This window comes from Piliocolobus tephrosceles, chromosome 3 (assembly GCF_002776525.5).
Source record: "Piliocolobus tephrosceles isolate RC106 chromosome 3, ASM277652v3, whole genome shotgun sequence".
Lineage (NCBI taxonomy): Eukaryota > Metazoa > Chordata > Mammalia > Primates > Cercopithecidae > Piliocolobus > Piliocolobus tephrosceles.
Genome location: NC_045436.1, coordinates 112,516,438 through 112,526,767, shown reverse-complemented (window position 1 = coordinate 112,526,767; position 10,330 = coordinate 112,516,438). Strand labels below are relative to the sequence as shown.

The 10,330-nt window shown below is 47.2% G+C and overlaps 1 protein-coding gene across 1 annotated transcript; it reads right to left on the bottom strand.

Annotated features, from left to right (window-relative positions):
• Positions 1 to 5,310: 5,310 nt before the first annotated feature.
• SOWAHB (sosondowah ankyrin repeat domain family member B) lies at positions 5,311 to 9,296 on the bottom strand. The gene has a single exon (XM_023222427.1). It carries the CDS (start codon positions 9,002 to 9,004, stop codon positions 6,623 to 6,625), a length of 2,382 nt encoding a protein of 793 aa, XP_023078195.1. The 5' UTR covers positions 9,005 to 9,296; the 3' UTR covers positions 5,311 to 6,622.
• Between the last annotated feature and the right edge of the window lie 1,034 nt (positions 9,297 to 10,330).

The window sequence follows — 10,330 nt, the reverse complement described above, 5'->3', positions numbered from 1 at the left end:
TGGCTCACACCTGTAATCCAGCACTTTAGGAGGCCGAGGCAGGTGGATCTCTTGAGGCCAAGAGTTTGAAACCAGTCTGGTGAACATGGCAAAGCCCCATCTCTACTAAAAATACAAAAATTAGGCCAGGCACAATGGCTCACGCCTGTAATCCCAGCACTTTGGGAGGCCGAGGTGGGTGGATCACCTAAGGTCAGGAGTTTGAGATCAGCCTGGCCAATATGGTGAAACCCCATATCTACTAAAAATACTAAAATTAGGGCTGGGTGTGGTGGCTCACGCCTGTAATCCTAGCACTTTGGGAGGTTGAGGCGGGTGGATCACCAGAGGTCAGGAGTTGGAGACCAGCCTGGCCAACATGGTGAAACCCTGTCTCTACTAAAAATACAAAAAATTAGCTGGGCCTGTAATCCCAGCTACTTGGAAGGCTGAGGCAGGAGAATCACTTGAACCTGGGAGGCGGAGGTTGCAGGGAGCCTGGGCAACGAGCAAAACTCCATCTCAAAAAACAAAAAACAAAAACAAACAAACAAAACCTAAAATTAGTTGGATGTGGTGGCACACGCCTGTAATCCCAGCTAATCTAGAGGCTGAGACAGGGGAATAGCTTGAACTTGGGAGGTGGAGGTTGCAGTGAGCCAAGATTGCACTCAAGCCTGAGTGATAGAGCAAGACTCTATCTCAAAAAATATTAAAAAAAAAAAAAAAATTAGCCAGGTGTGGTGGCTCACGCTTATAATCCCAGTTACTAAGGGGGCTGAGGCATGAGAATTGTTGGACCCGGAAGGTGGAGGTTGCAGTGAGTCAAGATCATGCCACTGCACTCCAGCCTGGGCAACAGAGCGAGACTTTGCCAAAAAAAAGAAAAAAATATTGACGAAACCAGGGTATTTTGAGGGTGAGAGGAAATGGAGAAACTCTTTTACATCTTACCTAATTCTCAATTCTTATCAACTAAATCAGCCCCACCAACAAAGTTTTTTTTCCTCACTGTATACATCCAATCCAATGGATAACACCTTATTGAGTCAACATTCCTGATGTTCCCAATATGAAACTAAGATAATAAAATAGTTTTACTGATCTCTGCTTCTAGTTAATCTTCTTTACTGCAGCAAGAAGAATCTTTGTTTCACCCCAGCTTATATGTCACTCTCCTGCATTAAACCTTCAATGGCTTCCTATTGCCTGGATCAGTGGCTCTCAGATTTATACAGGAACTTAATATGGTGATAGTTGCATAAGTGTGATTATACTAAAAATCATTGAATTGTACGTTTAAAATAGGTGAATTGTATTGTATGTGTAAAGTTACTTTTTAAAAATGTATAGGGGGAGCTGGGCATGATGGCTCATATCTGTAATCCCAGCACTTTGGGAGGCTGAGGCTGGAGGATTGCTTAAGCTCAGGAGTTCATGACCAGCTTGGGCAACATACTGAGACTTCATCTCTACAAAAAAATAAAAAAATTAGCTGGGTGCAGTGGTGTGCGCCTATAGTTCCAGCTACTCCAGAAGCTGAGGTGGGAGGATGGCTTGAGTCTGGGAGGTCAAGACTGCAGTGAGTTGAGATTGCGTCACTGCACTCCAGCCTAGGTGGCGGCAGGACACTATGTCTCAACAACAAAAAAGATGTACAGGTGCCAGGTGTGGTGGCTCACACATGTAATCTCAGTGCTTTGCGAAGCTGAGACCAGGAGTTTGAGACCTAGCCTGGGCAACATAGCCTTGGTAACAAAGAGACCTTGTCTCTAAAAAAAAAAAAACAAATAGCTGAGTGTTATGGTGTATACCTATAGTCCCGGCTACTAGAAAGGCTGAAGTGTGAGGATCTCTTGAGCCCACAACTTTGAAGTTACGGTGAGCTATGATGGCAACACTACAGTCTAGCCTGGGTTACCAAGTGAGACCCTGCCTCAAAAAAACCCAAAAATGTATAGAGGAATCAAGGCACCTGGAATTCACAGCATGCTATGTGTAATACACTGAAATGTTGAACTATAAGCAATTTTACTATCATAAAATAAGACTACAGTATATATACTTAATATTTACAGTACATTTATTACATTAAAATTCACTGCTTTATGACTACAACAAAAAGCGTCGAGCAACTTTTGCATCCATCACTGAAGCGAGAGTGGCCAAAGTGAAATTCAAGGCTTTCGTGACTTCTAACCAAAGCAAGAACTGCAAAAGGCATTTCAATGCACTTTCCTATATTTGCAAGAAGATTATGTCTTCCCCTCTTTCCAAAGAGCTAAGACGTATGATGTTTGATCCATGACCATCCAGAAGGTGATGAAGTTCAGACTGTGCAAAGACATTATAAAGGTCAGCAAATTGGCAACGTACTCAAGGTTTACAGAAAGAAAGATGTCATCTACGCTGAATGAGTGCAGCAGCAAAAGGCTAATGGTACAACTGTCCATGTAGGCATTCACCCCAGAAAAGTGGTTATCACTAGACTAAAAGTAGACAAAGACCATAAAAAAATCCATGAACAGAAAGTCAAATCTTGCCAAGTAGGAAAGAAAAAGGGCAAATACAAGAAAGAAACAATTGAGAAGATACAGGAATAAATGAATCTATATACAAGCTTTCATACAACTGCTAAAATGAAAAAAGAAGTGTTGAGCTAAGCTTATCAACAGTTTCTAATGTTCGCTTTTAAAATGAAATTGCCATTTGTTAACTTACTTTGTTGCTTACCACTATGTGCTAGCAAATAAGCATTAACCACACTGAAGACCTAAGAAAATTTTGAAAGAGGAACTTTAAGCACATTTAATCTAATACTTTGATATATTTTTTGTCTTCAAATTAAGACTTCAGGAAAACATCTTGATTTGGAATAACACTAAGTTTTTCTGGGAGGAGTTTTCGCAATCCTTGGCTTCCTAGAAAATGCCTGTATTTCCTGAGGTCAAAAAGACCCTTCTTTCAACCTAGTCCTAAATGACCTTTCCAGCTGCATTTCTTTCTGCACGGCCTCCCCTTTGCCACATTATGTGGCTCAGTATCCTTCAAACCACTCTGTGGTTTTGGTCATGCCCCTTCCCTGTCCTGGGATATTCTTCCAGAACTCTTTCTCCACTTCACCCTTCAAAGCTTATCTAACTTCCTTTTTGCCTCCTGACTTCCCCAATCCAGAAAAGCATCATCAGAGCAGGAAATAGGTATATTCTACTAAATGTTGTATTTCCAGCATAACCAAAGAGACTAGCACATGGAAAATGCTTCATAAACGTCCCCTTCTCTGAATTCCCAGAGTCTTGACACACACACATATCCGTGCACTTACCTTACTGTGCTAGAAGCAATTTTCAGTGACCCAACCCTCACATCTCCTTCCCCAGTAGACTATGAGCTCTTGAAGGCAGGAATTTTGTCTTTGTCACATAGTAGATGCTCCATAAATATCTGGAAATCTAGATGAATTGAAAACATATTCACTAATCTCCAGATGTTCAAAATCTTCGGGAATATTGAGACATACAATGTACTTGAATACTATGTGGCAAAAATTGTAAATGAGGTATGTACACAGTATTATAAGAATTCTGATGAAGGAGCTATACAGCTTCTACCTTGGAGGTGTTTGTCCTGGAATCTTCATATAGGCTATGACATTTGAACTACCCTTTGAGGAATAAGATTACCAGGAAAATAGCAAAAAGGGTTTTCTAAGTAAAAGAAATTCAGCACAAGACAGAAACTGAGAGTTTAGGGCCACCAGCATCCCAATAGGTCTGATGTAGCTTAAGTTTGGGGTTCATGGCAGGGAGTGGCTGGCAGAAAGCTGGGAAACTATGCTAGTCCTGGCAGCCCTCCTGGCCTGGACTTGACAACATGAGTAAGAGGGTGTCAGGATCAGATCTGTGTTTTAATCACCTCTCTACACCCTCTTCTCCCCTGACTCCTCCCCAACATACCATATTGACCATGTAAAAGAGTTGATCAGAGGCAGGTATGAGGGACATGATGAATCATCATAAGAATCAACTTGAGACTTAGGATTGTGTTCTAACCAGTGAACAATCAGCCACACTAGTGCTATGTAAATCACACACTGAAGCAGAAGTCAAGAATGTGGTAGAACTAACACAGCTGGTTTCTTGGGAAAGTTAGTATCATTCAATTAAAAGATTCCTGGCCTCTATGAAGCCCTACCTGATTTTCCTAGCCCAAAAGGATCTCTCTCTCTCTCTCTCTCTCTCTCTGTTTCTCTCTCTTTTTCTCTCTCTCTCTGTTTCTCCTTCTCTGTTTCTTTCTCTTTCTCTCTCTCTCTCTCCTGAAACAAGTGCGCTCTCCAGAGCATGTATTTTGTACTTACGACACTTTGAAAATTTTTTCTTGCATTGCTGCTGTTTGTACTCATTTTCTTTTTGCCTCATTTTACAAGCTTATTTTCTGATATAATGCAGCTTTAAAAGACATCATGGGAGCAAGATAGGTACAGGTCAGGCACAGTGCCTCACGCCTGTAATCCCAGCACTTTGGGAATATTGAAACATACAACTTATCACTTAAGGTCAGGAGTTCGAGACCAGCCTGGCCAACATGGCGAAACCCCATCTATACCAAAAATATAAAAATTAGCCGGGAGTGGTGGTGGTTGCCTGTAATCCCAGCTACATGGGAGGCCGAGGCAGAATAATTGCTTGAACCTGGGAGGCAAAGGTTGCAGTGAGCGGGGATCACATCACTGCTTTTCAGTCTGGGCAACTTTCAGCCTCAACTTTTTTTGAGACTCTGTCTCAAAAAATAAAAAGAGCTAGTGTGTAAAGCAATCATTAATAAATATTATTAGATTTTAAATTTCAAGATGGGAGGGGTCATCTCCCACTCACCTTTATAAATCCCACAGCACTACACAAAACACATTTGTTAAATAAATTGATGTAGTAATAACAATATGCTAAAGTAAAAACAGTCATTGGATTTTTTTAAATGTTGACATTTTTTCCTTGAAATATCACTAGCTTACTAGTAGTTTACAATGTTTATTAGTTTACTAGAGTATTTGCATAGTTGTCTATCATGTATTCTTTCAAATTTTCATCTCTTCAAACTATGTCCCATCTGTGGTTGCCATTTTTCTTGCTTTGATTTGACAAAGTTTCATCTCTTATATAGGTCTTTTGGGAAAAAAGCTCTTGGATTTATTTATTATGCTTATTTTTCTAGTCGAAGAGATATAATTATTTCAGCAAAATCATAAAGTAAAAAATCAAAGAAATAATAATATTTGGCATTCGCCGAGACACAATTTTGTAAAGAAGGAAACAGTAATCAGCATAAGTACAATAAATTATGAAGATCTATTGATCTTTTAATGGGGGAAAATAACCAGAAGAAACACAAAAAGACTTAAAATACAGCATCATTGCCACATCTCATGAAAACATTCCCATAAAAAATTAACAATTTCCACTTGAACATGTATTTCAGCCCTCTTTGAACTTATTTCTGAAATCTTGATGTTCTACTGATGTTTATAGACTAGCCATTCTCTCACTCCATGAACTCACAAGTTATCAGTCCCTTCAAAAGCAATTTAAAAGGAGCACTTCATGTTAGATATAGAGTACTTAAAGGCTAATATTTAATCTTAATTGGCAACAAGTTTAGTGCAAATAAAATTATATTTAGCAGCTTAGATAGTCCTGGTAAGGATGCATTCTCTTAACCCTTATTGTTTCCCCAGAGTGAAGTCATTTCTCTCTTTTTATGAGTACAAATGTTGGCCATTCAAACCTACTGAAAACTGGTAATGATAATTCTGTTTGCTACACAAGGAGTTTCCATGAAAGATGGATTCAGTCACTATGCAAATGAGCCACATGGTTTTTACATTTGGAAAGTTCCCTTTGGGTTGATACAAAAAAGCAGGGCCTGAATGACAGTCATTCCTCTTGGGAATGGAGGCCAAGTCATAACTGGATCTTACCCAACTTCTTTGTCTGATCAGTGAGAAGACCCAAAGGAGGCATTAATCATTTTACCCATTAACCACCATGCAAGGAATTCAAAAGAAGACTTGGGAACAGGGCTGAGGAATCTCTCAAATCGAACTCTACTCTCCAGTAATAATTTTATTTCACTGATTTAACTGCCAAAAAAAGAAAAATAAAGCCATCTGATTTCAAACCTGGTGCTTCCCACTGTCAGCCAAGATTTATTCTTCAAATGAACAGAAGCCAGAGACCTAGCCAGAGAGGATTTTGCATGTGTTTCATCAATTCCTCAAATTGTTTCTCTTTTTGTTAGACATCTGTTCCCTCTCTAGCCAAGGCCTGGGACTCCTGCTTCGGGAAACAATATGGCTTACTGTGCCCAGATCCATGGTGGCAAGGGAAAAGTAAGAATGCCTCCTAGATATCAAGCACCTGGCCCTGCCCCTTGTCTAGGTTTCTCCAGTCAAGGACCTTCAGCTTTTAAAAAGCTTGGATGGCCCTCTTGAGGTCCAGGATGTAGTGACATAAGATCCAGGGAGGTCAATGCCATCTCACTCGACCATCCTCTTTACCAACTCTCAGCAGCTTTTCTATTCCCCCTGAATTCTCTCACTGAGTAGGGTGAGGGTGTGCTGCCTGTGTGTTAGACAGAGAGACCCACCTCAGTCACTGTACTCTTCTCTTTCCCTTGGACTGGGGAATTTCTCATACTGGTTGGCCAGTTTCCACTTGTTGTGCTGACTTTTGAGTAGGGCAGCGAAGGAAGTCTTTCGGGTGACACTTCTAGATATTTCCTTGCTCTTGGCCTTTCTGGTTGGGGAAGAACTTCCAACTAAGGGATAGGCAGGGAAAATGGGCTTGCCCCGAGGGGCTCCCAACAGCTGCCATATTTCCCCAGAGGTATTACTGGTTAGATACTGCCATGGCTTCTTCCCACTGCTGTCCCTGACATTTACCCGAGAAGCCAACCTTTGCACTAGCAATTTGATGACCCCCTGGTGGCCGTGAATGGCTGCAAGATGCAGCGGGGTATATCCACAACTGGACCTCACGTTTACATCAAGTACAATCCCTGCCTTCTTTGCTCCAGAGACCAAGTCCTGAAGAGCCCTGAGGTCCCCATGTTTGGCTATCCAGTGCAAGGCAGTGTACCCAGTCAGAAAGTCTTTGTGCAAGGCCAGTTGAGGGTCCTCCCAGAACAAAGTCCACACCTGAATCCAGGAGCCACTGGCAAGCTTCACAATCCACTCATGCTCCCTGGCATCTAGGGGAACCAGGGATGATTTGTGCTCAGAAGTTCTGTGGGGGGCCCAGGCTGCAGACCCCTCCCCAGTGGGGGCCCACAAGCTGTGTCGCCAACCCCGCTCAGCCACAACAGCCTTAACCTCTGCAAGTTTTGGTGATAAAGCTGCATCAACCCTTGGGCTGGGTGCTGTTCCTGCCTTGGAGGGCTTCCTGGATCGAGGTGGGCGCCGACTTCTTTTCAGCAAGCCCTCATCAAGGTACTCCTCATCAGAGGAGGAAAATTTGGCTCTCCCTGCCAGAGAGCTCCTCCTGAGGGACCTCCTTAACTTAGGAACTGGCCAAGGCAAAGGCTCCAGGGGGTGACCTGCAAGGCCATTAGTCCCTGCAGGGACCTGCTGAGAGATGCGACCATCCCCTCTGTTTCTGAGGTCCTGAGGGCTCCAACTGGGGCTGCCCTCCTTCCTAAATACAGAAAGGCCCTCAGCTGGATTCCTGAGCTTCCCCCGAACTGGGGTTCCCAAGACAACCTGCAGCCCCTCTTCAGAAGCCCCTGGTGAGTCTTTGGGCCCGCTGCTGCTCTCCTCACTGCCATGACTCTCCTGGTCCACAAAGTCATCCAGATCTTGGAGGGACAGCTGACAACGAATGCTGCGAAAGACAGTCAATGAAGGGTTCCCCGCCCAGGATTCCCAGGGCTCATCCGGAACAACAGGAAAGAGAGAGTGCGAGGAAAGGCGGGGGTCTGGCGGCTCTGAGTTAGGCTCCGTGGAGCCGGGCTCCACGGACAGCTGGAGGAAGTTGTCTGGCAGCACCGACCAGGCGCGGACAGGGCCCTGATCACGGGCCTCCGGCACCTGCGGGTGCCTGGCCACCCACTCTCGAGTGCGCTGCTGCTGCTGCTGCAGGGTCGAATAATGCAGAGAGCTGGGGGTCAGCAGCTCCGGCCGGTCTCCGCGTGGGGCGGGGCCGGGCAGGAGAGCAGGCGGTGAAGCCCTGCTCGTCGCAGCCTCGACGGTGGCTAGAGGCGAGCGATGCGTTGCAGGCACAGGCGCGGGCTCAGCCAGCCCGCCTTCTTCCGGCTCCCTGGAAGCCCCGCGGCCATCCTGGGCAGGCAGAGCCCGTGCAGGCTTCTGCTCTGCGGTGGCGGAGTCCGGGAGTGCGCCGAGCTCTCCCGGGAGCCCCGCCAGGTTGTTCTGGAGGCATTCCCAGCAGCAGCGGCCCTGTGTCTCCGCTGCCGCGCACCTCGCTCCCGCCTGGGCCCCTGCCGCTGCAGTTGCGGGCACCGGCGCCCTCTGTCCGGAACTGCCCTTCGATCCACCGCCCTTCCCGGGTGCCGCGCTGGAGCCGCTGACCGGGAGTCCATTGCAAGCTGCGTCGGCGGCTCTGGCTGCTGCACCTGCTGGCTCCTCCTCCGGCTCCTTCTCGCGCCGCCGCCGCCTGGGCTGCTGCTGGGGCGACTGCCCCCGGCGCGCGCCTCGCGGGGAGTAGGGCGCAGCTCCCCCTGCACTGTGGGGGGCCGCGGGCGGCTCGCGGGGTCGCTGCAGCCCCTCCTCCCCTAAAAGGTCCCTGTACCTCCTCTTGAGCACCACGTACTTGGTGCCGTCGGGGTCCTGGCGCACTGCGGCGACCGAGTTGACGAAGCCCTTGAAGAGCTCGCGGCGGTGCTGGTGCTGGCTGGGGGACGCGTTGGGGTCTCGGAGAAAGCTCTTGAAGTGGCTCAGCAAGGCAGCGTTGGTCACGCGGCCCCCAGCCTGGCACAGAAAGTCCAGTAGTGCCTCCTGGCTCAGCTCTCGGGCCATCGCTGCCTTGTTCTCCGCCCCTGAGGTGTCTGCCTCTCGCCCTCCCGGGGCTCGCCCCAGCCAGAGGAAACCCTGGCCGGGCGAGTGTCACCTGCGCCCGGGGCGGCACTAGCCGCCCCCATCAGCAGCGGAGGCCAGCGCTGCCCACAGCCAGTGAGCGCGCCAGGAGGTCCGTGGGTCCCCTTCGGGTGGCCCCAGGGCTGAGTCCCCGGGGCAGTCTCAGTGAGAGAGGGCGGCTCCCAGGCCGCACCTGCGCGACTCTAGCCTCTCGCAACGAGTCCCCACCGCGAAAGTTCCCGGGATAGGGCCGAGTCGGTTTCACCTGCGCCCTGGCTGCGCCTCCTCCCTGGCTCTGGGGGAAGGGCCAGGCCCGCCTCCTCGTGTCCCTCCGCCCCCCGAGGTCTCCCCCACCCCCCGCCACCCATCCCAGAAGAGTCAGACCGGAGAGACTACTGGTAGGTGAGGTTGGCGGCGAACCCAGCCGGCAGCAAACCGCTCTGCGGCCGGGGAAGTGGAAGGCAGGTAGGCGATCGGCCGTTCTTCTAAGTCTCCGCCACGCAGGAAACAAAAGCGATAGAAGGTCCGTTCCTGTCCTCCGGTGCTTTGATGTGTGCAGGCTGAAGCCGAAGGGGGAGAAGGAGAAGCTGCAAGTTAACAGGCAATCTGACTTATATTTCTTTATTAACGCTGTAGAGGAGTATTTCAGATTTCTCGAGGCTGTATTGAGGTCTGCAAAACTCACTTTGCATCCAAACTAAATTTTTCTTAAGATGGAAACACTTTCTGGGCCGCTTCTCCGGCGCCCCCTTCAAGGGGTCCAAATACATCCAAGTCTATACTGAAAAAAGAAATCACTCTGCAAATTACTGCTGGCCAATACTGGTTTGGGCCTTTTCCCTTCATACTTGTCTCACATTAAGGTGCTGGAAAAATAAAATCACTTTGATAGCTTCTTGCCCCGGGCGGCTCAAATGAACTAGGAATTATGTCTCGCCAGTTAAGGTATTTGATGTGTAGCATTAGTTTGCTTTTATTTACTCTAAAATTTGTGAACAGCAGAGATTTGTAGTGTTTTGTGTTGGCTCGGTGAAGTCCTTCCTTTCAGAATGTAAGGTTCAAAATGCAGACTAGAGCTGTCTTTAACGGCACCTTTTCCCCCTAACAGCTGGGATCCCTCTTCCTTTTTCTCTCTCCACATGTTGACCCTTTTGTCTTGGATGTGAGATCCTGGATGTCCCTCAGTATTTCTTATCAGTCCTGTTGACATGCCTGAGATAGTTTTCACTGTCATTATCTCTTTACCTGTTTTAGTTCCAAGTCTTCTTT

Excerpts from the sequence above, each read along its gene's own strand:
- SOWAHB (XM_023222427.1), bottom strand. The coding sequence starts at position 9,004 with ATGGCCCGAGAGCTGAGCCAGGAGGCACTACTGGACTTTCTGTGCCAG.